At 35.4% G+C, this 27,836-nt stretch overlaps 1 protein-coding gene across 2 annotated transcripts in view; it reads left to right on the top strand.

Moving 5' to 3' along the window:
* The window catches only part of FAM81A (family with sequence similarity 81 member A), a 79,909-nt gene that overhangs the window by 32,106 nt on the left and 19,967 nt on the right, over positions 1-27,836 (top strand). For both annotated transcript variants that reach the window (XM_007479658.2, XM_007479657.3), the window contains exons 4-5: positions 9,297-9,415; positions 22,778-22,907. In XM_007479658.2, coding sequence (XP_007479720.1) covers positions 9,297-9,415; positions 22,778-22,907 — 249 coding nt within the window. The remainder of the gene's footprint in view (positions 1-9,296; positions 9,416-22,777; positions 22,908-27,836) is intronic.

The following is a 27,836-nucleotide window of genomic DNA, read 5'->3' as shown; positions in this document are numbered from 1 at the left end:
AAGGAAGGAGTGTTGTACCTCTAGGGGTCCTACAGACACCATTCTAGGAGGAAGTCTTTTAACTCTTTGGGTTATTCCTGATACTCCCATTACATTCTCTGAGCCAATAGAATAACATTGTAAATCAGGTGTTCTCTTTAATACAGACCAGGAAGCTCCGGTGTCTAATAGACAATCATAATAGGTGTTACCCACCTTTAAGGTAACATGGGGTTCATTAGTATGGGGAGGGCAGTGGATAGGGACAACGGGTAGTAGGACATTAGGGTCTGGGAAATCAAAGGTTGTATCCTCTGATTCCTGTGCCCCAGCCCCCCCCCCCCCCCACCCCGACACCATCATTGTGTGATATTCCTTGGTCATATTTTCAAATAATTAAATCTTTGATCCTTTGCTACAGCCCTTTCTAAATCCTGTTAACCTGAGTAGGGTAGAGATTGAAATAATTAAATTTTTATCTAGGCTGCAGCCCTTACTCAATCCTGACTGAATAGGGTGGAGATTGATTCCAAGTATCTCCATTGTATCAATTCTAAAATCAATCATGACTCAAAGAAATTCCTGTTCTATGCTTAAGCATAGGTCAAAGTCCTTTCCATTGTTCAGCAAAGGGTTTCTGTCCTAAAGTAATCTTAAGAAGGAAGGAGAAGGAACCTCCCATGCCAATGGGGTTCACATTCCAATAGTCAAGACCCACTATCAATAGGAAATTTTTCAAGTATGAAATTTCCCAATGGTGAAATTTCCAACATTTATAAGAATAAGAAATTTTGAGGTTTACACTGCCCCAATGGATTGGATTTTTCTTCCCTCTTTGGGTCTGTTTCAAAGCACGTAAGAGTTGAGTATTTCCTATCACCAACCTCTTTACCCTTCCAGTGTATCGATGTTCTCCCCCTCCCGCCATGAGTTTCTTTGTGACATATAAATTTACCCCCATTTGTTTCTTTTCCTATTTCTTTTAGTATTAACCTCTTTTTTTTTTTAGCTCTGGTTGTGTGTATACACACACACACACATACACACACACACATATGTATTTATGCATGCATATATCTATATACATATTTATGTCATGTCCTTTCATCCTATACAGTTTGTCACTGTTCCCTCTAAGTGTAATTCTTCTAGATGCCCAGGTGATAGCAATAGTTTTTAAGAGTTACCAATGACCTCTTTTCTTATAGGGATAGATATCATTTTAACTTATTGAGTCTCTTAAAAAATTTTTTTTGTTTTGTTTTTCTTTTCCCCCTCTTCTTAAATTACCTTTTGATGATTCTCTTGAGTTCTGTGCTTGGACATCAAATTTTCTGTATAGGTCTGGTCTTTTCTTTACGAATGCTTGGAATTCTTCTATTGTGTTGAATGACCATGCTTTCCTCTGTAAGAATATAGTCAGTTTTGATGGGTATTTGATTCTTGGTTGTAGACCTAGTTCCTTTGCTTTCTGGAATATCATATTCCCATGCCTTTCGGTCCTTCAGTGTGGATGCAGCAAGATCCTGTGTTATCCTCACTATGTTTCCATGGTATCTGAATGGCTTCTTCTTGGCAGCTTGTAATATCTTTTCTTTTGTCTGATAGTTTTTGAATTTGGCTATAACATTCCTGGGTGTTGTCAGTTGGGGATTAAATACAGGAGGTGATCTGTGGATTCTTTCAATCTCCACTTTCCCCTCTTGTTCTAGTATATTGGGACAGTTTTCCTGAATAATTTCCTGTAGTATTATATCCAGGCTTGTTCTTTCTATTTAAAAGGAAAGATGGGGGGATTGAAAAACAGGGGATAAGTAAGGTTTGGCAGGGAATGGAGGAGTTGAAGGGAGAGAGGGAATATGGCTGCCAGTGAGGCAAGGGAGAGAGATGCCCCCTGCCGAGAGGCTGCTTTTGATCAAATGGGGTGTCCGAAAAATGAGCCACTTATGATAGCCTGAGGGGATGTCTTTTCGCTGGATGTCTGCTGAAGTTGCCCCAGAGCAGGCTAAACATGGACCCTCCTGAGGGACAAGCCTTTCCCCCGACTTTGGTCGCCCAGCAGATAGGGACCATTTGTAATTTGATGACTGAACTGAAGTTCAGCTCCCTCTATGCCCCAGAAAAGATAGTCTACTTATCTGACTGTGATATTCAAATAAGATAAATTTTAATAACCATTTCGGATTGGAGAGGCATCAGGGAAAAGGGAAGAGGGATGTCCGTAAATAATGTTGGAGTCTTTCTCAGTTTTGGAGCTGAGGCCAGGCCTCACAGCTGTTGGAGGGTTTCTCCTGTTCCTGTCTAAGTTATATCTATGCTATCTTTGTCAATTCCAAAATCTTAGCAGTAGACAGCAAGCAACAAGAGTAGTTCTGACCTTCAGAGCTAGAGGATAAGCTAGAAACTTTCCCAGTAAGATCAGGAGTCAAGCAAAGATGTGCATTATCACCAACACTATTCAATATTGTACTAGAAATGCTAGCTACCACAGTAAGGCAAAAAAAAGAAATTGAAATAATTAGAATAGGCAATGAGGAAACAAATTGCAGATGATATTATGGTATACTTAGAGAATCCAAAAGAATTAAAAACTGGTAGAAACAACAACTTTATCAAAGTTGCAAGACATAAAATAAACCCACATAAATCATCAGCATTTCTATATATTACCATCAAAAGATAGAGAAATTTCATTTAAAATAACTATAGGCAATATAAAATACTTGGGAGTCTATCTGCCAAGACAACCTGAGGGAACTATATGAACATAATTATAAAACCCTTTTTACACAAAGATAGATTTAAACAATAGAACAATTGCGCATGTACAGACTGAGCCAATATAATAAAAATGACAATTATACTTAAATTAATTTATATATTCAGTGCTATGCCAATCAAACTATTAATAATTACTTTGTAGAGCTAGAAAAAATAATAAAATTCATCTGACAGAACAAAAGGTCAATATCAAGGGAGTCAGTGTAAAAAATGTGAAGGAAGGTGGCCTGCCAGTACTAGATTTCAAGCTGTATCATATAGTGTTAATTATGAAAATAATCTGGTACTAAGAAATAGAGTGATGGATCAGTGAAATTGATTAGGTATTCAATACGTAATAGTAAATGACCACAGTAATCTAGTGTTTGATAAACCCAAAGATCCAACCTTTTGGGATAAGAATTCATTGTTTGGCAAGAATTGATAAGAAAACTGGGTATCAGTATGGCAAAGACTAGTTATAGACCAACATTTTATACTATACACCACAATAAGTTTAAAATGAATACAAGATATACACATAAAGGATAAGAAAATCAGGGTGCATGGAAAATTTGTTGGATCTGTGAATTAGGGAAGAATTTGCGATGAGATATAAGATAGGGATGATCATGAGAAATAAAATGGATAATTTCATCAAAATGAAATTATAAAAGATTTTGCCCAAACAAAAAAACCAATGTAATCAAGAGTAGAAAGAAAGCAAAAACTGGGAAAAATTTTTATAGCAAGTTTCTCTGAGAAGGGCCTCATTTCTCAAATATATAAAGAGAACTGAGTCATTAATAGAAATATGGTTCATTCTCTAATTGATAAATGGTCAAAAGTTATCAGTAGTTAGTTTTCAGGAGATGAAATCAAAACTGTATATAGTCATAAGAAAAAATACTTGACTGAAACATTGTGGGACAATCAAAAGTAATTGACTTTGCTACTAATAGCAGTGTAATTATTTATGACAATTCTGAGGGATTTATGAGAAAGAATGCTATCCACATGTAGAGAAAGAATTTTGGGAGTAGAAATCCAGAAGAAAATATGTTTTATCACTTGTCTATATGGGTATATGATTTGGGGTTTTGGTTTTAAAAGATTATTCCAAAAATGAATAATATGGAAATAGATGTTGAATGATTTTATATATATGTGTATACATATATATATATACACATATATATTGTAAGGGGTAGAAATGCAAGGGGTTAATATAAAAGGTTGGACTAGATTATTCAGGAGTAGGGTTTCCAGGAATTTAGTCAAATTCCAAAGAGATTTATTTTAACACTTTATTTATAAAATATAGAAAGAGTGATAGTAAGAAAATAGGGTAAGATATCTAGCCTACACACTAAGTATTTTGCTCTGGCCCGGGCTCAACCCAGGCAGGGATAATTGGCCTTTAGCCAGAGGGCCTCAACCTTGAGCTAAGGACCTGGGTCCTGAGGTACTACCTCACTCATATCAGATTGGTTAATACGACTGAAAAGAAAATGATATGTTGTAGTAAACATGGGAAAATGGAACACTAATGAAATATTGGAGTTGTGAGCTAGTCCAACTATTCTGAAGAACAATTTGAAACTATGCCCAAATGGTTATAAAACTGTGCATACAACCCCGTAATACCACTATTAGGTGTGTATCCCAAAGACATCAACAAAAAACGAATAGAAACTCTTTGTACAAAAAAATATACATAGAAATTCTTTTTGTGATGGCAAAGAATTGGAAATTGGGGAATGGTTGGACAAGTAGTATATTGTTGTGATGTAATACTATTATACTATATAAGAAGTGACAAGCAGGATGGTTTCAAAAAATTAAAAAAAGGTATATGAACTGATGCAAAGTGAAGTGAGTAGAACTAGAACATTATATACAATAAGAACATACTGGACAATGATCAACTGTGAATGACTTAACTTCACTGATTATACAGTGATCCAAATACTGAAGGATTTATCATGAAAAATCCTATCCACTTCTAGAGAGAATTGATGACTATACAGTCAAGTATAATTTTTTCACTTTTTCTTTTCTTTTTTTAATGTGGCTCATAATATGTTTTTCATGATTTTACATTTTTATTTATATCACATTTCTTGCCTTCTTAGTGGGTATGGTGGGGAAAGGCCAGGAGGGAGGGAGAGAATTTGGAACTCAAAATTAAAAAAAAATACATTGAAAAAAAGTTTTTAAAATGTCAGCAGCTTTTGTCACCAGTTTACTTATAAAATTGTATTCCTGTGTTTGCTGGTTTTTCTTTTGGGGATAATTTAGACCTGTTTTTTTTTCCTCATTTGATTGTTGATGATTAGCTTATACATTGAATATTCCCCAGCAGATTTTTAAAAAATAATAATGATGATAATTGCTGACATTTATTTTATACTTTTAACATTTACAAAGATCTTTACCAGTGTTTAATTTATTTGAACCTGCCACTGGCTTGACTTTAAGAACTTTCTTCTTTCACAGAGTTTCCAGTAAAAATACCAAGCATCCTATAATAGACTTATTTAAGTTTTCTTTTTTTAAATACTGATGAAACCTTGTTTGGCTACACATCTATTAGAAGTTATTTTATTATTTGTTTATACATGAACTAAAGCACATCCTAATAAAAGATTCTCTTTCATACAGTATTAGGACTAGTAGAGTCTGAGCCTTAATTTGTATTTTTGTCTTCTGGTAATTTTGCCAGAATAAATTTCTGGCTTTTCCTTTATCCAACTTTATAAAGGCAGGACTTCTTAAATAGGCTGTTCTTCTGTGTTTGCTTATGTGTTTCTCTTATTTTCATTTTTATTTTCTTGGTGATTTGAAAAAGGAAAAGACACTGGAGTAATAAGAGATAATTGTGACATGCTGCCATGACTACTTCTATTAAGCTAGCCACCTACATTCACTTGGCTCTCCCTTTGGGAACTTTATTCCACCATTGCTCTTTTATGAAAGGGATCAAATTAAAGACCAATTTCACTGGTTGGTGGTGACATATAACAATATGAGCAGTAACAATAGTTAATTACCCACATCCTACAGAGTACTAGAGATCTTGAGAACAATACAACACAATGCACATTTGTGAAAGCACTTTCTGTCTATCTAGAAGGTTGGGGGAGGTATCTGGAGGGAAATGCAGTTTAGATAGGTCATTGTCCCTCTCTTTCAGAACTTAGAATCTGGTAGGAAAATAGTAAAACAGATGCTGAGAATAGTACACGAGGTTAGAGAGAGAAAGACATCTATTTAGGGGAAAGTGGGGAAGATTTCCTGATAGAGATGGCACTTGACTTAGTATTTGAAGGACTGATAGCAATTTATTAGTCAAAATGGGAACAGGAGGGAAATTGAGGCAATTTTTTGGTATATTGAAAGAAAGGAAAAGTTGGAGAGTTACATCAAGGTAGAGTTGAAAGACTTTTGAATAGCAGCTTGGGCCCCACTGGACCCAAGTGTCTGAATTCATTAAGGATGAAATTAACTTGATTTTGTGACTTTCTCCAGTGATACTCATCACTCCTTGAAAAGGAAAAAAAGAAATTAGAAGGTGAAGATTAGTTGAGAACTAGAATTTACAGCTTGGAAATGTTAGATGGTCCATCTGAAGGATTCAAAGATTATGGCTGGTGAACCATTGAAATGCCTAGTCATGTGGTCAAGATGAGATTAGAGGAAAGGGAAATCAAGGTGGGGCATGTAGGCTCAAAGAATAGAGATGTGTGAAGAGACTGAAGTTCATGATAAGAGTAAATCCTTAATTTTGTGGAGTGAGAGAGATGATAAAGGTTAGTACAATGTGATCACAAAGTGGAATTTCAAACTGTATTATCTTGGCATTTATAAAATCCAAGATGCCAATTCAGTTCATTTCAGCAATTTTATTAAATAATTCTATGTAAAGTATGGTGCTGCATTTTGGGAATATGAAGATTAAAAAAATGGTCCTTTCTTAGGAGAAGTAAGTTTGGAACTGAAATGGGGGTAGAAAAGGTAAGTTGTTAAGGAGGATGATGAATTTTGTGGATGATTTCAGAGACATTTTCAACATGTTGGAGATGGAGAATAGATTAGAAAGGAAGACAATACTGACAGCACAGGAGAAAGGAAAATGACCTTGAGTTTGATAAATGATGTAGAAAGGGTGCCAGTAGATTTCATAGAACTTGTGGCCTCAGCCACTTCCCAGCTGTGTGACCCTGGGCAAGTCACTTGACCCCCATTGCCTAGCCCTTACCACTCTTCTGCCTTGGAGCCAATACACAGTATTGGCTCCAAGACAGAGGGTAAGGGTTTAAAAAAAAATGTAGAAGGCAAGGTCCCTGCCTATTATAGACAGTGAGATATATAATATCATTATGCAGCTATGGTATACATATCTATTTCTATATCTATATCTACATATGTCTTTGTTTTTCATTGTTTCCATCTGAATTTTAGATCAGTACAAGTTCAATGTAGAATATAGATTATACTTACCCAAATTCTGGTTTATCCAATTTGATTCTATGGTTGGCCTATATATTCATATATATATGTAATTGTGTGTATGCATATATGTTGCTCATTTAAAAATGTTTATAATTCAAACTACAATTCAAATGCTTATTTCTATCACTTTAAAAACAAAGCAGAGCACATTTACATATTAAGGCCTATTCTTGAACAAATTTCTTTGAATTTGCATCTGTTCAGAAGAGTCCTACTTAGTGACAAGACTATAGAATATGTATCATTGAAGTGAGGGAAGAAAAAGGGGAAAGAATTAATTTTTAAATTAGTAGGACCAAAGCAAGTATCCCTTCCCTGAGAGATTTTTTTTGGCCAGTGTTTGGTTAGTTATGGGGTATATGCAAATACAAGTGTATCCCATTTTAAAGTTGTCCTTTTAATTTCTTATGAAAGAAAAGACAAAATTCTAAATATTTCCTAAACATTTAGGAACCTTTAGATTAAAAAAATAAAGCATAGTAATAATTATATCAATTTGACTTTAACATTAAAATTTTTGGCTTTCTCCAAATTGACAGTTTTTCTTCAAATGAATGGTAACATAAACCTATGTGCAGTTTTGCAACTAGAAAGAAATTGCCAAACTTCTGGTTCAGAAAAGTCTCTTGACAGTGTATTGGCTCTGTGATCCTGGGGACATCTGTTAACTCCATGCCTGATGCATCTCTCTAAGACTAGAAGTTGCAGAAGGGTTACTGACCTAAATTGATAAGAGATGGTTTCCTATCCTGGAGTTCTTTATATTAATGAAATCACAAGTTTAGGCCAAAAAAAATAATAATGACATATGACAATTGATATGTTTCCACTTTAAATGTATTATCTCATTTGAACTTCTCAGAATCCTATGAAGGATTTACTTCAATTAGTTGAGCCTTAGTGAGAAATAGGAACTTGCTTATGTTTTTACACCAAAAAGCATTAGAGATATGTTTGAAAGTTGGTCTTCCTGACCCAAAGTCTGGGGCTGTGTTCACTATGTTGGGTTCTTAGAGGTCTGTCTCTTTCTAGAGCAGAGAGTTTTCTTTGTGAACATCTTGTGAGATAAAGACATAATAATTGTCATAGTATTTTATTACTTGATGGTCAAGACATCCTTCTTTATGTTCAGCTGAAATAACTTTGTTTTGGTTTAAACAAGATTGTGTATAGAGATTTTGCATTGATATTTGGTGGTTAAGGGGTACATACAAATTTAAATAACTAGGGGTGGGAGAGAATTTCCTGGGATCACCAAATAGATAGTACGGTATCCTCAAATGTCTCTGTGTTGTTTATATTAAATTTAAATAAATACTTTTTCTGTTGTGTACCACTTAATATACTTCTTCCAAGATTGATTTCAACTGGTTGATAACTTTATATGGTGAATTCCTCAAAATATTTACAAAGTTTTTCTGGGTGATTTTTCCAACATAACATTGTATCTAACACCTTTTCCAACATATACACTGTTTATGTTCTTGTTTTTTTTTTCTTTTTATGAAGTCTCCTTGATACACACTACATTTCATATCTAAGATAAAATGCTGCGTTAAGCTTAACTTATGTCTATCCATGAAGCTAGCTAACTCTTGAGTCCTCATAAGAATACTGTGAAAAATGACTTTATGGGAAAAATGCTTATTTAAACTCTTCTCTTAGGGTTACAACTATTAGGTTGTAGAAGATTGCTCCATGTGAAGCTGGGCAGGACCACTGGATTAAAAGTCAGAAGAATTGGGTTCTGCTTTGGGATCTTTCACCAATTCTCTGGATGATCTGGAACAAGCCACTTTTACCTCTTGTTTTCAGTTTTTTCATCTGTGAAATGGGGATAGTGGGGGAAGTGATTCTTGAGATATTTTGAAGCTCAAAAATACCATGATCCTAAAAAATGTAATTTTATATCAGGTTGCTGCTTTAAATGGATCCTCTTGTAATTGATGAGAAAATGTTTCTATCCATGCAGGAAGTTTAAAACTGTTTTCTTCCAGGCAAGTCCAAGTGACTTTGTTGATATTTTTTGTTGTTCTATATAGGTCCTACAAGAACAGATACGTGCCAGGGATAACATTAGCTATGGAACAAATTCTGCCTTAAAGAGTCTGGAGATGCGCCAACTCTCTGGTTTGGGAGATCTTCGGGGAAGAGTAGCAAGGTAAGGCCTCAGGTGTGAGATATATTTATTTTAGTAACCAGATATTTTAAAATATATTTCATATTATATAATTTTTAAGAAACATAAAATCCAATATGACATTGTTTCTAGTGCACTACTATGGGTTGATTACACAGGATGGGAGTAAGAAATAGTTAACTTGATTGGAATTCTGTTTGTGTTCCTGAAGATTTCCTCAGTCCCTTTGAGATTTCTTAACTGATGTATAGGCTCCCCCTTTTATTGGTCTGGCAATAGATTAATGTAGAACTTTGAGTATATTCAAAATATCTCCAAAACCTAGAGGAAGGCCTGTTTAGTAATTAAACAATTATTAAGTGTCTACTATGTGCCAAGAACTGTTTTGAGTCTGAGGATATAAGAAGAGACAGAAGACTCCTTACTCTCAAGGAGCTCACAGTCTAATGGGAAAGACAACAAGCAAAAAAAGCTATATATAGGATAAATAGGAAATAAGAGAGGGAAAGCGTTAGAGCTAAGTGGGGTTGGGGAAGGTTTCTTATAGAAGATGGGATTTTAATTGGGGCTTCAAGGAATCCAGGGAAATAAGAAGTAGATTAGGAAAAGAGTATTCCAAACATGGTGAGTAATCAGAGAAGGAATGTTTTATTTATGGACCAGTCAGGAATCCAGTGTTACTTGATTGAAGAGTAAGTGTGGGGGGAGTAAGGTGTAAGAAGCCTGGAAATGTAGGAGGGGCTAGGTTATGGAGGACTTTGAATTCCAAATAGTATTTTGTATTTGATTTTAGAGACAAAAGGGAACCTCTGGAGTTTCCTGAGTAGGAGGCAGTGACATGGTTGGACTTGTACTTTTGGAAAATCACTTTAGTGGCTGAATGGAAGATAGATTTGTGTGTGGAGATACTTGAGGCAGGTTGTTGTGGTAGGCCAGGTATGGGGTGATGAGAGCCTGGCAGGAATGGTGACAGTCACATGAAAGAAAGGGGCAAATTGCAAAGTGAAATTGATAAGCTTTGGCAACAGATTGGAGATGGGGAGTGAGAGGTAGTAAGGCATCAAGGATGGCTCCTGAGTGGAGTGTCTAAGGGCCCGGGAGCATTGTGTTGCCCTCTAATGAAAGTTGTAGTGATGGGAAGGATTCAGGGAGAAAGAAAATGAGTTCAGTTTTGAACATGTTGAATTTAAGATGTCTACTGGACATCTAGTTTGGGATGTGCTAAAAAGCAGCCGAAGGTGCAGAACTGGAGGTCAGCAGAGAGATTAGGGTGGGATAGGTAGGTGTGAGAGTCATCAGCATAGAGATGGCAGTTAAATTCTTGGGAACCAATGTGAAATCACCAAGTGAAGTAGTATAGAAGGAGAAGAGGGGGAAATACAGAATAGAGCCCTTTGGGAAACCTATGACTAGAGGCTGTGTTTTGAATAAGGGTCCATAAAAAGAAACTAAGGAGTGGCATTTTAGGAGGAGAATAAGGAGAGACTGCTGTATACTAAGACTTAGAGAGAAGAGAACATCAAGGAATAAAGGGTGATCATTGGTATCAAAGGCTGCAGGAGAGGTCAAGAAAAATGAGAATTGAGAAAAGGTCACTGGATTTGGCAATTAAAAGACCATTGGTATCTTTGGTGAGAGAAGTTATGGTGGAACGATGAGTTTAGAAGCTGTGTTGTAAGAGGTTCAGAGTGAAAGGAGAGAGAGTGGGCATACCTTTTGTAGACAGTCTTCTAAGGGAGTTTAACCACAAAGGGCAAAAGATATATAGGTCTATTCAATGGAATAGTTACTTGGGTGGCACTAAATTGTCCTGGTCCTTTAACAAAAATTCCAGTTAATAAATGGACATTTCGGTGGTTATGAATCATTTCTAAATTTTTTTTGTTTGATTTTGGAAATCATTTTTTATCTCATCTCCACTTTCACTTGTAATAGATTTATTTGCCAATAAGAACTGTCTGCTATAAATGCATTGTATTTCTTCTTAGGTTCTGTGTTTTTCTTTTCTTTAAGAAATTTTCTTTTAACTGATTGATGGAGTTCTCTGTAAGTAGGCTAGAAAATAAAGGCTCCTTGTAATGCTAATGTGGATATGAGTATAAAGACTAGTGAAATAAAATTCTTTTGGCAGTTTTGACTTTGACATTAACAATGTAATGATGTGGAAATGGGGATACTCTCAAAGTATATGCTGTTCTACTATTTAAATGAGGAAAATTAATACTTTGCAATATAACTTACATTTCCTTTCTCAAGCAATAGAATTTAAATAGAATAGGAAACCTGACATTCACACACAGGGCTACATATGTGCTGTGCTAAAGCAAATAATTCTTTTCCAGGAAAAAAAATTCATTTGTTGAAATCTAAGAGCAATATGCTACCAATTGAAAAGTTTTTAAAAGAATTTCATTTATTCAGATATTACTTTTTTTGGCTTTTGATTGCTTTAGAATTTTGACTGATATCAATTAATTTAAGATAATATGAATATTCATTTCCTTTAGAGAAAATTATACCAAAGAGCATGCAAGTAGTAATACCTGGGATGATAGAATTATAGAGTTAGACCTTGAAGGGACCTTAGATCATCTAATCAAACTTTCTCATTTTACTGATGAGGAAAATGAAGAATAGAGAGGTAGAGTGATTAGATTAAATCTGTAGTAAGTGCCAGAGGTAGGATAAGAACTCTGGTACCTAAGTTCCAAATCCAGTGCTATTTCATCTGTTTTATTCTGCCTCTCATTCCTTATATATATTTATAACCCAAGTATTGCTCTTTGCCTGACATTTCCCCTGTTAGACTGTAGGCTTCTTGGGAGTAGGGTCTGTTTTTTGGCTTTTCTTTGTAACTAAATATGTAGCACAGTGCCTGGCACATAGTAGATTTTTGGCAGACTAGTGCTTGAAAACATCTATTTCCTTTATTTCCTTTAAGGATAATGTTTTAATCTTTAAGAGGATTCATATCATTTTGGAAGAACGTGGAATACAAATGTTACATTGATTTCTTATGATACTGTGTCAGTGATCAATTCATATTCTCAAAATTCTACATGAGTCTAGAACTTATAATCAAAGTCTCCTGGTAAACTTTCTCATCAGATGGACTCTTTATGACCTTCATTTCTACTAAAGTCATTAAAAAAAATTTGTTGCTTTTTTTCTTCAGAATTCAGCCTTTCTTTTTCATGAGGACTTTCAGAAGAAAAAGATCATGACTAAGCAGAAGTCATTTTTTAATGTAATAAGATCATTCCTATACACATGGAAACCACTTTTATTATTTGTATTTATTATATGCATTCCTTGTTTCCTTGTTTCAACCTGATTCTGACTTTAAAAGGACTCTGATATTTGTCATAATTTAATTGGTTTGGGTTCTCAAGCCCATCCTTATGGGACTTGGGCTACATAGACTGAATGTTTAGCCTTATCTCAGGCAAAAACAGATAAGAGAATAGATCAGCATATGATCCAGTTAAATTCTTTACATGAAATTTTACTATTCAAAATAATAACATAAGAAAATCATAAGGAAATAAAACACGATTAGGAAAAAGTCTGTTATGAATGTATCTTTTTTTTAAACCCTTACCTTTTGCCTTTGAATCAATACTGGGATCTCTTCCAAGGCAGAAGAGCAATAAGGGCTAGGCAGTTGGGGTTGTGACTTGCCCAGGGTTACTGAGCTAGGAAGTATCTGAGGGCAGATTTGAACCCAGAACCTCCTGTCTCCAGACTTGAGTCTCTATTCAGTAAGCCAGCTGGTTGCCCCATGATGCAAGTACTACTGTGCCTTTTACTCCTTTTCTGAGTTGTACTTAGAATTGTTAATGGCAGATTATTAGTTTGTGTTAGCTTTCTCCTGAGAGTTAAGTCCCTTTATAATTTCAAGGAAAGACAACCATTTTTTCCCTATTCATATTATTATTTTTTCCAATTTGAAAAAAAGAAGGTAGAGGAAAAACTGGAGAAAAACATGTCTTTGATTCTGGTCTATATAAGCTTCTAAGATTAGTTTTTCCTAATTCAGAGAGAAAAATTTTAAACAACCAATTTACTGTTATTCCTTTCAGCTTCTCTGTTTATTGAATATCTGGTTTGCAAATAATAATTTCTTCTGGGTTAGTGGCCTGGATATCATTTAACCAATTTACATCAGTTAGCTTTCATAAAAGGGTATTTATTAAGAAGATATAGGCAAGAATAGAAGTCCAAAATATCCTTCTGATATAAAGGTGTGCTTTACTCCTAACCACTTTGGACCTTGGTGAGAATGGACTCAAAATTAAAGTACTTGCTATAGTGCATTAATTCTACCATATTTACAAGGCAACATGGTTAATAAATGAAGTTGCAGCAGAAAATGGTATTTTGACTAGCAGGTCTAATTTACTGCTGGTCTGTGTCCCATAAGTTACTACTTTGGGTTGTGCTGATGGTAAACTACAATAAAGTCCTACTGGCATTTTAAGAACATTTTAAGATATGAGATTGTAGAGCGTTCCATTCTATCGTCAATACTCATTCACCCAAGAGCAGAAAAGAACCAATAAATAGGGGCCCCATGTTGACCTGATTGGGGATTTGGGCAGCTGTCAGTAGAAGGCCACTGCTACTACATTTCTCTACTCAGAAACTTATAACAGCACTTTCCTTGTTCACCATCAGGAAAGAGAGCAAAATCTACTTGTTGGAGCCTCTTTTATGCATACTCAATTCTAGCTCAGAAGCCAATCAAAAAGCTTTTCTTCATCACTATTCAGTAAGTAGACCTGAAAAAGTTATTAAAAAACTGAACTCTCCAAAGTCCAGATATCCATTGTATCACGCTGAGGCTGTGAGAGTACCCTGTTACATTTATGAAGTTATTTTATATATTGAACCAAAATTTGCCTTTCTGAAATTTCTGCCCATTGTATCTAGTGTATTCCTTTGGAGCCAGACTGAAAAAAATCTCCTCTTTCTTGTCAGTGATAATCATAAGGTCATAGAATTTTTAGCTCTAGAACTCAGAGACCAACTAGCCTAACCTCCTCTTTAGACAGATGAGGAAATGAGGCTGAGAGGGTACAGTATTTGCCTGAGTATTATCAGATATAGAATTTAAACTCGGATCCTATGACGCTAATCAGTGTTCTTTCCCTTGTACTATTTTATCTCCATTCAATCAAGAAGCATTTACCAGTCCTTCAAAAACTTGTCGGTAGTTAATGTTCCTTTTGGACCTTTTTTCTCTAGGCTAAATAATTGTTGACTCCTCAGCAATTCCTCATGTGATGAAGTTTCCAGATCCCTCATCATCTTATTTATCCTCTACTAGATGCTGTATACTTTGCTGCTGCCCTTTTTCATGGGCTAGTCACTATTTGATTGGTATATTTTAATTTTTATTAATGCAGCCTACCTTTGCATTAGTTTTCTTTTCCCCCTCACTTCATATTCTTGACTTCTTTTAAGTATGTGATTAGCTAGAAGGACTGGTCTTTTTAAGTCAGTTCTCCTGCATCCTGTACCTACTATTTTTTTTTCCTTTGAATCTTGGATATTTATTTTACTCCAAACTTAAAGGTCATTTCCTTATAGATGAAGAGAGAAGCAAAATAAAAATGGAATAATTTGCTTTCCCTGTCATTAGTTGGAGTTTTACCACTATAGGCATGTATTTTTTTGTTTGTTTTTTTTGTTTTTACCCTGTTACTTGGATTACAGCTTCAAAAAAGATCTTTTAATTATTTTTAGCATTTTTTCACATATTCATTGCACTTTCTATGGAATTCTGGAATATTGAGGATTTCCTGATTCACTTCCACTGCAAATGAGGAGAAATTGCTAGATACAGCATGCCAGAACTGTGATACTACAAGATCTCTTATTGGATTACTTTTGGATAAAGGAATGTGGATCTGTTGGCCTCCCAAATACACGAGGCTATCCTTTTCAATTGATGTTAGGCAGATGACTTTATAGACTATAACTATTACTACTCTTATATCTGCTAACCTTTGTCATAGTTGAGAAACCAATCAATCAATTAATAGATATTTATTACTTACATCTATTAATTATACTTACTGTGTGCCAAACACTCTTTTATCCTGTCCTTCCCGAAACCAGATATGATTCTTCAATCAGGAAATATATGGCTTCATTTAAAAATGGGATGATAGGGTATCTGGGACATATATAATATATGTATATATATATATATATACACACACACACATACATACATATATACATATATATGTCAAAGTAGAGTTTGAGAGGAAAAATATTTGAATGTTATTAAATCTTTCAAATCTTTGATAAACATGGCTCAATATCAGAAGTCATTTGAGTTTCAATACCTTTCTTAGACCCAGTGTTTAAAGAAGTACTAATGAGAGGGCATGAAAGTGGGTCTTTTGACTCTTCAGACAGTATTGTGATCATAATGTATCTATGGCTGTATGGGCCTCATTGACATATTTGATTTTTATTGATTTTTGAATGAAAATTCCCTCAGACTAAGATTCTGGCAAACTCCTTTTCAGGACAGTATAGTTGAAAGAATATTGGATTTAGAATTAGAGGAACTAGGTTTTATTCTTGACTGGTCTCAATTCACTTCTCATCTCTTGATCTCAGCTTCCTCATGTAGTAGAGTTAAGCAGGTTGCTGGTTTTTGCTTTCCCTAAACTAGTCACAGAAAGCAAAGGGCATACACCAGAAGTTGTAATATGTTAACAAATTATTAAACTAAATGTAAGAATACAGCTGTCCTGTGATCTCTTTAAAAAGTGTGAACAGGTTTCTTGATTGAATTGCAAGGGGAGCTTAAGAATGGTTGGCTGAAAGTTTGCTGTACCCATGGAGGCCTTTAAATAGCTAAGTCTGCCATTCCTAGACTTTAATTTTCAAACTAAATCAGCTGACTCAAGGTCAATCCCGAGATTCACTACCAATTAAATTCAAGATCTTCTTTACTATGTAAATATCAAATGATATAAAATAAGGATATTAGATTAGATGATGCCTGTGGTACTTTTCAGCTCTGAATATATATATATATACATATATATATTTTTTTTTTGCTTTAGTATATATTTCATAATTATATTTAAAAATGGATAAATAAGAAGTCAGATGGAATTTGTGTATATTTGGATATATGCATTTTTAAATTTTTTTAAAACCAGTCACTTTCTAATTTTTCCATCCCTCAGATAGACCCCCCCTCCCTTGTAACAATAGCACCAGCACCAACACCAAAAACAAAAGTTAAGCAAAGCAATCAGTATAACCATTGAATCTAACAGCACATGCAGGATTCCATATCTGGAAGCACCTGATTTCTCTACTAAAAGGAGGAAAGTGTTTTATTATCTGTACTCTGGAATGAAGATGGGTGGATTGAATTAATCTAGCACTATGTACTAAAAAGTCCAGAATCCATAGCCAATACTCTGGGAGAGGGAAAATTTCTGGAAAAATAACTCTACTCTTCCTCATCCCATGACCCCAGTCAATAAACTTGAGACTAGAGCAAACTGGCAGAGCACACAGCCTTACACTAGCAAAATCTAACTTAAGTACCTAGCTATAGGTTTTGGGGAATATTCTTACTTATTTTCTTAGAATAATTGTAAAATATGGCCTCATTTTCCTGGGGACTTTCTGCCATCCATTGATGTCACCAGCTAAGTTATTCATAGTTGGTCATTATACCATATTGCTGTTAACTATTCTTTAGATCTTCAGAGCAAATGAGCAATTCAAAAAACATTTTAAAACGTGTCATTAATTATTAGAGTTTTACTGTAACATTTAAAAATATTTTTTTAATAACTCTTATCTTCCATCTTAGAATCAATACTGGGTATTGCTTCTAAGGTAGAAGAGTAGTACGTGCTAGGTAATGGGAGTTAAGTGACTTGCCCAGGGTCACATAGCTAGGAAGTGTCTGAGGCCAGATTTGAACCCAGGACCTCCTGTCTCTAGGCCTGGCTTTCAATGTAATCACTGCAACATTTTGACAAAATGTTGTTAGTTGTTAGTTTTATTGACTATACCAGATTATCCTGGAATCATTTAACAGATCCTTGGCGCCCAGGCAATTGTCTTTCTTTTGGAAAGAGATTGGAATCTCTCTCTCTCAGTTCCCTTATGACTTAATCTAGAGAATGAACCTGGCAGAAAATGGAGTCATGTACACATTTTGAAAAGAGCCAACAATTGGGAAAATTTGGAATGATTAGTACAAAATTGTTTCTACAACATCATTTAGTACTAAAATCTAGAAAGGAGAAAGAACCAATAAGATTCTCAGTCCAAGTAAATAGATCAAATTATGCTAACATCCATATAAGCTAAATTGAAGTCCTTAAATGATGTTTTAGATGAACGATTTTTAATGAACAAGTCACAGAATGCCCATATCCTCTGTTCTATCATTAGGATCCAAGACATCATTTTGAAAGCTAGTCCATAAGTCATGAAACCTTAGAACTATTTCAGAAAGTTAATTGATGATTACAATCTATTGTTTGAAAAGTTTCACAATAGTTTATTTGTTTTGTCTCTGTTTCTTACCTGTATCACTTTTCATTATTGACTTCTGCTCTACCCACTAGGTTTTTCTCATCCTCATTCTTTGTGACCTCTCAGTGGCTTTTTATATTTTGGTAAATAGCTAGCCTTTAAGAGTAATAGGGATGGCATTAGACCTGTGATTTCACTGGTATGAGGACTTTTTGGTTGAGAGAACTACCTCTGTAGATACAGTTTGGAGTATTCTGCTCTACTTAGAGAGATGTCTAGGGTCCTGAGTGGTTAAGTGACTTGTCTGGTAGCTAATATGTGTCAGAGGTGGGACTTAAACCTAGATCTTCTTGACATTAAGGCCAACTATCTATAATACCACATATCCTCTTGGGTGAAGGAGGTACTGCAAAGAAACTGAAGGTTAGAGGTGTTAAGTAATTTGGTTATAGTGTCAGAGGTGAAAATAATCTTCCTGATTCCATGTTCAGTACTCTCCACGGCCTCCCTCTGGTTGTTGATGAACATCTGGGAGCACCTCCTTGACTTCACTATTTAAGGAGGGCATCTAGGGAGCTCTCATCATTATTTCCCCCCTCATATCCCCCAAGTCCCTTTCCTAGACTATCTCTAAAAACTCATGATCCTACAAGATGAAATAAAAATCTAAAATCCACTCTGAAACTTTTACTTCCTCAGATCATTTCCTAACTCAGTTATGTGATTTCATCATGCATGTGTACTGGGTAACCCCTTTCTCCATCTAATCCTCTTCTTTTCAGCTTCTTTTTCTAATGAGTTTGTCTTTTCCCATTAGATTATAAGTTCCTTGAGATCAGGGAATTTTTTGCCATTTTTTATGCCCTTCTTTGTATCTCCAGCACTTGGCACAATGCCCGTCACATAGCAGGTGCTTAATAAATTTTTATTGAAACTTTACAACATTGCTTCTCTGTTTTAGAAGTCAAATAATGTGAGAAAGTGAACAAAGTCACATTTGGGGTGAAAGGCATGAACACCCACAATGGGGATGGGAAGGGTTGGAGATCAGGAAAGACTTCACATAGATGATTGTGTTTGAGCTGAGAGTTCAAGGAAACTAGGGATTCTGGGACTCTGAGGTGTGAATCTTAAAACTTCTCAGACTCTACCTTAGAACATTTGGTTAAGGTTATTCCCCATTTTAAACAATGAAGGCACTTGGTTAGGAATGTATTTGGAACTCTAACATTACTCCACCCATACTTAGGCATACTTTAGGGGAAGATAAAGTTGTAAACTCCTTACTGAACAATGAAAAAAGTCCCCAACCCATACTTATAGTAAAGCTAGAGCCTTAAGCTAGGTCTGTTTTTAGATCTAATACAAAAGGGTACTAAGAACCTATGAAGCTCAAATTAATCACTAAAAGGTCAAGCAATTTACCAAGGGCAGGCTTAGCAAAGAGGTGTGAAGTTTTAGTCTACTCAGATGTGAATTAAGAATGGTCAGTCCCATGGAAAACGTCTACTGTGATTAGTGGATGTGAAAATTTAGGGGAGGTGACATAAGAGAAATTTCTCTTTTAAAAGGAGCTGGCTCTCTCAACTTAGGGGGAGTAGGATTTCAGACTAGTTGGAGTAGCTGGGCCTCTGAACTTAGTTGGAGTTTTGCTTGGGACAAAATCTTGTGGTGAGTGGATAAAAGACTTAGTTTTCTCTCTTAAATAGAAAGGCCTAGGCCATTTGGCCTAGGCCCTAGGCTTTTTCCTATTATTTCCTCTTACTCTGTCTCTCTCCCTTCCCTTAATTCCTTCATTAGTATTAATTAAAATCTCCATAAAACCCAGCTGACTTGGGTATTTCATATTTGGGAATTGTTCCCATGGCAACCATTTATTTTTTGATATAAAATCAAGACACTAAAATTATTTTTACAGTTTTGGCAATTCACAGTCATTGAACCCACATTTTCATGGTCACAGAGGAAAAGGGGGAGTATACTCCAGGTATGAGACAACCAATGCAAAAGCCTTGGACAGAGTGCTACGTAGGAGAAACAGTAAAGCCAATTTGGTAGTCTGCAGTATATATGAAGTGGGGAATAATTAAAGGCTAGAAAAGTAGATGGGGCTTAGCTGTAAAGGGCTTTTAAAAACTGTACAGATGAGTTGATAGTTGATTCTAGATGTAAAATGAGCGATTGGAGTTTATTGAGCAGGGGAGTGACATAGACCTTCTCTGTAGGAGAAGCACTTCAGAAGCTGTGTGGCTAATGGTTTGGGATGAAATGAGAGGCAGGGAGAGACTAATAATCAGGCAATTGCAGTATACAAGGGGGGAGTTAATATGGACTTGAGAAAGAGATCTGTTTAAGGATTTAACATTAAATTTTCTTTTTTTAATCTTTCCATTAAAAAAAAGTAATTTTTATCTAAGTATATTTTTATGGTTACATGATTCATGTTCTTACCCTCTCCTTTTCCCCTCTCCCCTTCCAGAGATGACAAGCAGTTCCACTAGGTTAAATATGTATTATCACTCAATACCCATTTCCATGTTATTCATTTTTGTAATACTTTTTTTAAAAACCAAAACTCCACATCCAATACCCATGTAAACAAGTGAAAATTCAAATGTTTCCCTTTTGTTTACTCCCATAGTTCTTTCTCTCAATGTGGATAACATTCTTTCTCATAAGTCCTCAGGATTGTCCTGAATTATTTCATTGTTATCAGTAGCAAAGTCAATTACATTTGATCGTCCCACAGTGTTTTGGTCTCTGTGTATAATGTTCTCCTGGTTCTGTTCATTTCACTCTGCATCAGTTCATGGAGGTCTTTCCAGCTCATATAGAATTCAAACAATTTTTCGTTCCTTATTGCACAGTAGTATTCCATCACCATCATATACCACAATTTGTTCAGCTATTCCCCAAATGAGGGACACCCCCTCATTTTCCAATTTTTTGCTGCCACAAAAAGTGCAACTATGAATATTTTTGTACAAACATTTTTCATTGATATCTCTTTGGGGGTAAACACACCTAGTAGTAGTATTGCTGAATCAAAGGGCAAGTATTCTTTTAAAACCCTTTGGGCATATTTCCAAATTGCCCTCCAGAATGGTTGGATCAATTCACAACTCTGCCAGCAGTGTATTAGGGTCCTATTTTTTCCTCATCCCCTCCAACATTTATTATTTTCCTTCATTTTCATTTTGGCCATTGTCATTAAATATTAAACTTATTTTCTGAATTGGTGGGAGAAGATCAGAAAAATCTTTTAAAATATAATTAAAATTTAACATCTTTTTTAGAGTAGTATAGCAATAATTTAAATTTTTTTTTATTCTTTGACATAGATTAGGAAGATTCCAAAGCTATCTTTTCCCAGATTTTGTTTTAAATCTTCTTTTATCCTCTAGTTAATTTTAGAGCAGAGGACTAATGAGCTAGAAGAGACCTTTGAGATAATTTAGTCCCATCTCCCTTTTTGTGGACCAGGAAAGTGAGGCGCAGGAAATGAATCATCTTACCCAAAGTCACAGAGACTTAGTGGGCAGAATGGGATTTAGATTATACAGCTCTAGAATGTAATACTAAACTGCCATACTTGCTTCTCTGATTTTATCCTGTGTCCCTGATTTGAGTTCAGAACTCTACTGCTTAATTGTTATGTTATCTGGATGAAATGCATTTATTATGAAGCAAGTTCAATTCCTTTTTTTCAGAACATTTAAAATGGGGGAAAAAAAAGAAATTAACAAGCATTTCTTTTTTTCTCCCTCTCACCTGCTTACCTCTAACTACCATTTGGGGAAAAAAAAAGATTAAAAACCCTTATAACATATTTTTTGTCAAGAAAAGCAGATTTCCATACTGGCACATCTAAATGGCTAGAGCAGGGATGGCAAACTTTTTAGAGACCTTGTGCTGTGCCCCACCCCCCACTGAGTTTTGGGCCCCTGTTCTCCCCCCCCCCACTTTATCCCACAAAAGGGATAGAGAAAGTACTCCCATTGGGCTGCTGGTGGAGGGATGGGTGAAGTGAGGAATGGCCTCAGCAAGTGTAAAGATGGGGAGGGGAGTGACCCGAGCACTCTGCTCCCATCCAGTTCTGTCACCTGTGCACCCATGCCATAGATTTGCCATCACTGAGCTAGAGGTAGTTAATATGTTTCATCTTCAATCTCTTGGAATCATGACTGGCTATTGCATTGTTCAGAGTTTTCAAGTCTTTCCTAGATGTTTTTCTCTATAATGTTATTGCATAAATTGCTCTCTTGGTTTTGCTTACTTCATCAATTTTCTCTCAAACTATGTGTTTCACCATTTTTTGCAGTGTAGTAATATTCTATTATATTTCTATGCCATAATTTGTTTAATCACTCCCATATAGAGAGTTTCCAGGTTTTTGCTACTACAAGAAGAGTTGCTGTAAATATTTTCATAAACTTGGGCTCTTTTCTTCTTTTAAAAATCTACTCATTGTGTATACCTAGTAGTGTTATTGCTAGTAAACTTTGGGAACAGATTTTCAAACTGCTTTCTAGAATGGACTAATTCATCATTCCATCAATAGCACTTTAACATTTTCCTATAGCCCATCCTACAACTGTCATTTTCTTTTTTTGTCATCTTTGCTAATATCATGGGTATGAGGTGGAACCTCTATAGAGTTTCCTTAATTTGCATTTCTCTATCAGTATTTTGGAACCTTTTCCCTTATACTTGTTTAAAACCTACATGTCATCCTTTGAAACTGCCAAACCATTGTTATTTTAATAGAAATAATGTCTCATGATATTTTAAATAAATTTTTGGTTCATCTATTTTAACTTTCATTCTTTTTAACTTTGATGTTCACCTGAACAGATGTGATGCTAGTATAGCTAGATTGTCTGCAGAGCATAAAACAACGTATGAAGGTCTTCAGCACTTGAACAAAGAACAGCAGGCTGCCAAACTAATTTTGGAAACTAAAATCAAAGATGCAGAAGGACAGGTATGGTATTTTAAGACTAATCTGCTAAAATGGTTGGTTTGCAGTTAGCACAAATGCCTTGAGTTTGATGGTTTCTTGAAACAGATGAACAAAATTATTTTAAAAATCTCAGGGCTGGTTTTATGCAGAACTGGAAGAACTTTTTCACTTCTTACTTCACTCTGTCATTGTTAGTTTATTAGCAGAGTGGTTTTTCCTATCATATTATTTGTTTGTTTATTGCATATATGAAAGGAAATGATGTCATTGTGTGACATATAGTCAAAAGAACCTAGGGAAATTTCTGAGTGTATTGGGTGGTCTGGTTCAGTCTGTAGTGTTAAGAGGTCCAGGTGGTCTGTTCTAAGAGATCTGACTCAGTCCCAGATCATTTATAATTCCTAAAACCCTTAAGAGCTAACTTGATTGCAGGGACATCATGAAGGCTCATATCTGCTCTATGGTAGGCATGAGCTTACTCCCTTCTGAGGATTTTCTGAACTTAGGCTAGGCCATTCCTAGTCAGAGAAACCCAGTATAGAAGATACCTTCCTTTCTCCTCATCTCCCTAATCTTTTGTTGTTCAGTCATGTCTAACTTTTTGTGACCCTATAGATCATAGCATGCCAGACCCTTCTATCCTCTATTATTTATCCAAGTCTGTCCAAGCTTATGTTCATTGCTTCCATAACACCATCTATCCATCTCATCCTATGCCATCCCTTTCTTCTTTTGCCTTCAGTCTTTCCCAACATCAAGGTTTTTTCCAATGAATCCTGTCTTCTCATTGTGTGGCCAGAGTAAGTATTAAGCTTCACCTTCAGCATTTTTTTCTTCCAAAAAATAGTCTGAATAATTTTTTAAAGTATTGACTGATTTGATCTTCTTGCTGTCCAAGGGACTCTCAAAAGGCTTCTCCAGCACTGCAATTCAAAAGCATTGATTCTGTGAGGCTTAGCTTTCCTTAATAGTACAACTCTTATAGCCATATATTACTTCTGGAAACAAACATAGCTTTGACTACTATGGACCCTTGTCAGCTTTTTGTTTTTTTTGGTATGTTGTCCGGATTTTCCATAACTTTGCTTCCAAGGAGTAAACATATTTAATTTCATGACTTCAGTCACATCTACAGTGATCTTTGAGTCCAAGAATATAAAAGCTGACACTGTTTCCCTTTCTTTTCCATCTATTTGCCAAGAAGTGATAGAATCAGTTGCCATGATTTTAGTTTAGGTTTTTTTTTTTTTTAATGTAAAGCTTCAATCCAACTTTTACACTTTGCTCTTTCACCTTCATCAAGAGGCTTCTTAGTTGTTCACTTTCTGCCATCACAGTGATATCATCTGCATATCTAAGATTGTTGATCTTTCTCCCAGCAATATTTCCAGTTTAGTGGATTTCACATGATGCACTCTGGATTTAAGTTAAATACTTAAGTTAAACACTAAGTAAGTTATATAAGTGACAGTATATGACCTTGTCATAATTCTTTTCCAATCTTAAACTAATCAGTTGTTCCATTTTAATTTTCTAATTGTTTCTTCTTAATTCTTATACAGGTTCCTCAGGAGACAAGATGATCTGATATTCTCTTCTCTTTTGAGGATTTGCCACATTTTGTTGTGATCCACATAGTCAAAGACTTTAGTGTAGTCAATGAAGCAGAAGTAGATTTTTTTAAAAGTATAATTTTGTTTTTAAAATATTTTTCCACGGTTACATGATTCATGTTTTCTCCCTTCCCTTTTCCCTCCTCCCCTCCCACAGTTGACAACTAATTCTGCTGGGTCATACATATATTATTACTCAAAACCTATTCCCATATTATTCATTTTTGTAATAGTCTTTTAAAACCAAAACCCCAAATCATATACCCATATAAAGAAGTGATAAATTGTATGTTTTTCTTCTGCATTTTTACTCCCATAGTTCTTTCTCTAACTTTGGATAGCATTCTTTCTCATAAGTCCCCTGGGATTGTCCTCTATCATTACACTGCTATTAGTAGCAAAGTCTATTACATTTGATTGTCCCACAATATTTCAGTTACTGTGTATAATGTTCTTCTGGTTTTATTCATCTCACTCCACATCAGTTCATGGAGGTCCTTCCAGTTCTTATAGAAATCAAGCAATTCACCATTCCTTATAGAACAATAGTATCCCATCAACCATCATATACCACAATTCGTTCAGCCATTTCCCAATTGAAGGACATTTACTCATTTTCCAATTTTTTTGTCATCACAAAAAGTACAGCTATGCATATTTTCGTACTAACAGATCCTTTCCCTTTTTTTTTTTTAATCTCTTTGAGATACAAACCTAGTAATGGTATTGCTGGATCAAAGAACATGCATTCTTTTAAAGCCCTTTGGGCAAAATTCCAAATTGCCTTCCAGAATGTTTGGATCAAGAAGTAGATGTTTTTCTGGAACTCCCTTGCTTTCTCCACAATCCAGCAAATGTTGGCAATTTGTTCCTTTGAAAACCAGTGTGTGCTTTTGGTAATTCTCAGATCACATATTGCTGAGGCAGAATCTTAAGCATAATCTTGTGGGCATGTGAAATGAGTGCAATCTTTCAGTAATTTGAATATTCTTTGGCATTGTCTTTTTTTAGAATTGGGATATAAACTTATCTTTTCCAATCTAGTAGCCATTGTGGAATTTTCCAAATTTGTAGGCTCATTGAGTACAATATTTTAACAGTGTCATCTTTTAGGATTTTAACTAGCTCAGTCAGAATTTGATTACTTCTACTAGTCTTATTGTTAGCAATGCTTTTTAAGGTTCACTTGACTTAATTCTCTAGAATGTCTGGCTCTAGATCAGTAACCACACCATCATGAATATAGGTGATCTTAAGATCTTTCTTATATAGTTCATGTGTGTGTTCTTGCTGCCTCTTCATGATGTTTTCTCCTTCTTCTAAGTCCCTACCATTTTTGTCTTTTGCCGTGCCCATTTTTTCATGAAACATTACCTTGATATCTAAAATTTTAGTGAAGAGATCTCTTATATTTCTTGTTTTTATTGCTTCCTTCTATTTTTTTTCACTGCTCATTTAAGTAAATCTTTTTATCTTTCCTTATTAGTCTCTGACATTCTGCAGTCAGCTGGGTATATCTTTCCCTTTCTCCTTTCCCTTTTGCTTTCTGTCTTTCCTGAGTTATTTGTAAAACCTTGTCAGAGTCATTTTACTTTCTTGCTCTTCTTTTTCTCTGAGATATTTTTTGTTGCTGTCTCCCGAACAGTATTGTGAACCTTTTATCTAGAATTCTTCAGGCACTTCTATCTACCAGATCTCATCCCTCAAATCTATTCATCACTGCCACTTCATATAGGACATATTGTTTAGGTCGTACCTATACAGTCTTACCATTATTTAAGTTCCCATCCTTGGGAATTCTCCACCACCAGGGTTAACTTTAAAAGTGTGGAGGTTAGCTGTTATGTTTGCCTATGCATTCACCCAAGTGCATTTGATTGTACCAACAAATTTGGGATGAGTTGGTAGGGCAAAGAAGTGGGAACCATAGTATAGTCTGGGAATAGAGCTACTTTGCTTTTCTCTTCTGCAGTCCTTATATTGAGCCTTAATTATAGTCCCTGGGCAGGGCTCTCTGAGAAGTGGATGACCTAGGTTTCAATTAGCAAGACAGAAGTATTCCTTTTCCTCAGAAAAGGATATAGCAAGATGGTTAAGCACAATTGTTTGTTATGGGGACAAGGGAATAAGCATTTATACAGTACCTGCTCTGGGCCAGGAACTGTGCTAAGCCTGGATGCCCAAGGATAGTGCTTAAATTCACAAGGCAACCTCATCAGTTAAACATAGCTATTCATGCCAATGTCAAAGGAAAGCACAAAATAAGAAACTATAGGCTTTTATAAGTTGTTTATAGCTGCAACATGGGACTCCTTGTCTCTTGAGTAGAGCCTTGCCAGAACCTGACTATTTAGTAGATGTCATCAAAATGAGAATATTTCTAGTTACATAATTGAATGTTACTGAAATTGGCAAGTTTGGAGGGCTCATAATCACTCAGATAGAGATTGCAGGAAAATGTCCATTTTATTAGCCAGCCAGTTATTAAAAAGAAGACAAAGGGTCATTGGTTTGGACTCTTGGGAAGAGATGAGGTGGGGACACGTAAGAAGAAATGGCAAATACATGAAGTTATTTCCTTTCCTTTCACCAGAACTCAGTTCCATAGTTGTGGCTGTGATAATGGAAAAGAGGCACTAGATAAATCTGGTCTAGAGTAGTTCTTTCCAGCAAAAAGGTTGAGTTGGGCCTTATATCCAGTAGATACTTATTTAGTATCTTCATATAACTATGCCAGGCATTGTAGGGAATACAAAGCAGTCTATGAAGTGGTCTCCATTGTAAAAAAATATTCTAATTTAGTTGGATAAAAAGATGAATGTGCATGAAAATTTAAATATCAATACAAGGTATTATTTGTTGGGTAGCTCTTCCTTCATTAGAGGTCTTCTAACCCAGGCTGTAAAAAAACAACAACAAAAAACAGGTTAAAGCTTCCATGCCAGTCAATATTAGTAGACACTTCTGACCTGAAGGAAGGGGAGGAAAAGGATAAGAAGTGGAAATATTTTTTCTTCTTCCTCCTCCTTTTCCTCCTCTGTGTAAGTTATTTTTTTCCTTAGTACATATGGAATATTTTCCATGCTTTAATAGAAAATCTTCATGAATTAGTATTCCTCCTCCTGCCTCCCTCTCTTCATTCCCCCTTGCCCTCAGGCTGAATTTCTGGTGATGAGTATCTCTGAGTACAGCTAGATTGAACCTAGGTCAGTGGACCATGGTCCATTATTGGGCCAGCATAGAAGTTTTTTCAGACTGATGGTATTTTCCAGAGCTTGTACTTCACTGGTATAGACCTTAAGAACTCTGTTACTTCCCCACCATGATGAATTGTGAG

Source organism: Monodelphis domestica, chromosome 1, assembly GCF_027887165.1.
Source record: "Monodelphis domestica isolate mMonDom1 chromosome 1, mMonDom1.pri, whole genome shotgun sequence".
Lineage (NCBI taxonomy): Eukaryota > Metazoa > Chordata > Mammalia > Didelphimorphia > Didelphidae > Monodelphis > Monodelphis domestica.
This window is presented reverse-complemented; position numbering and strand designations above follow the sequence as displayed.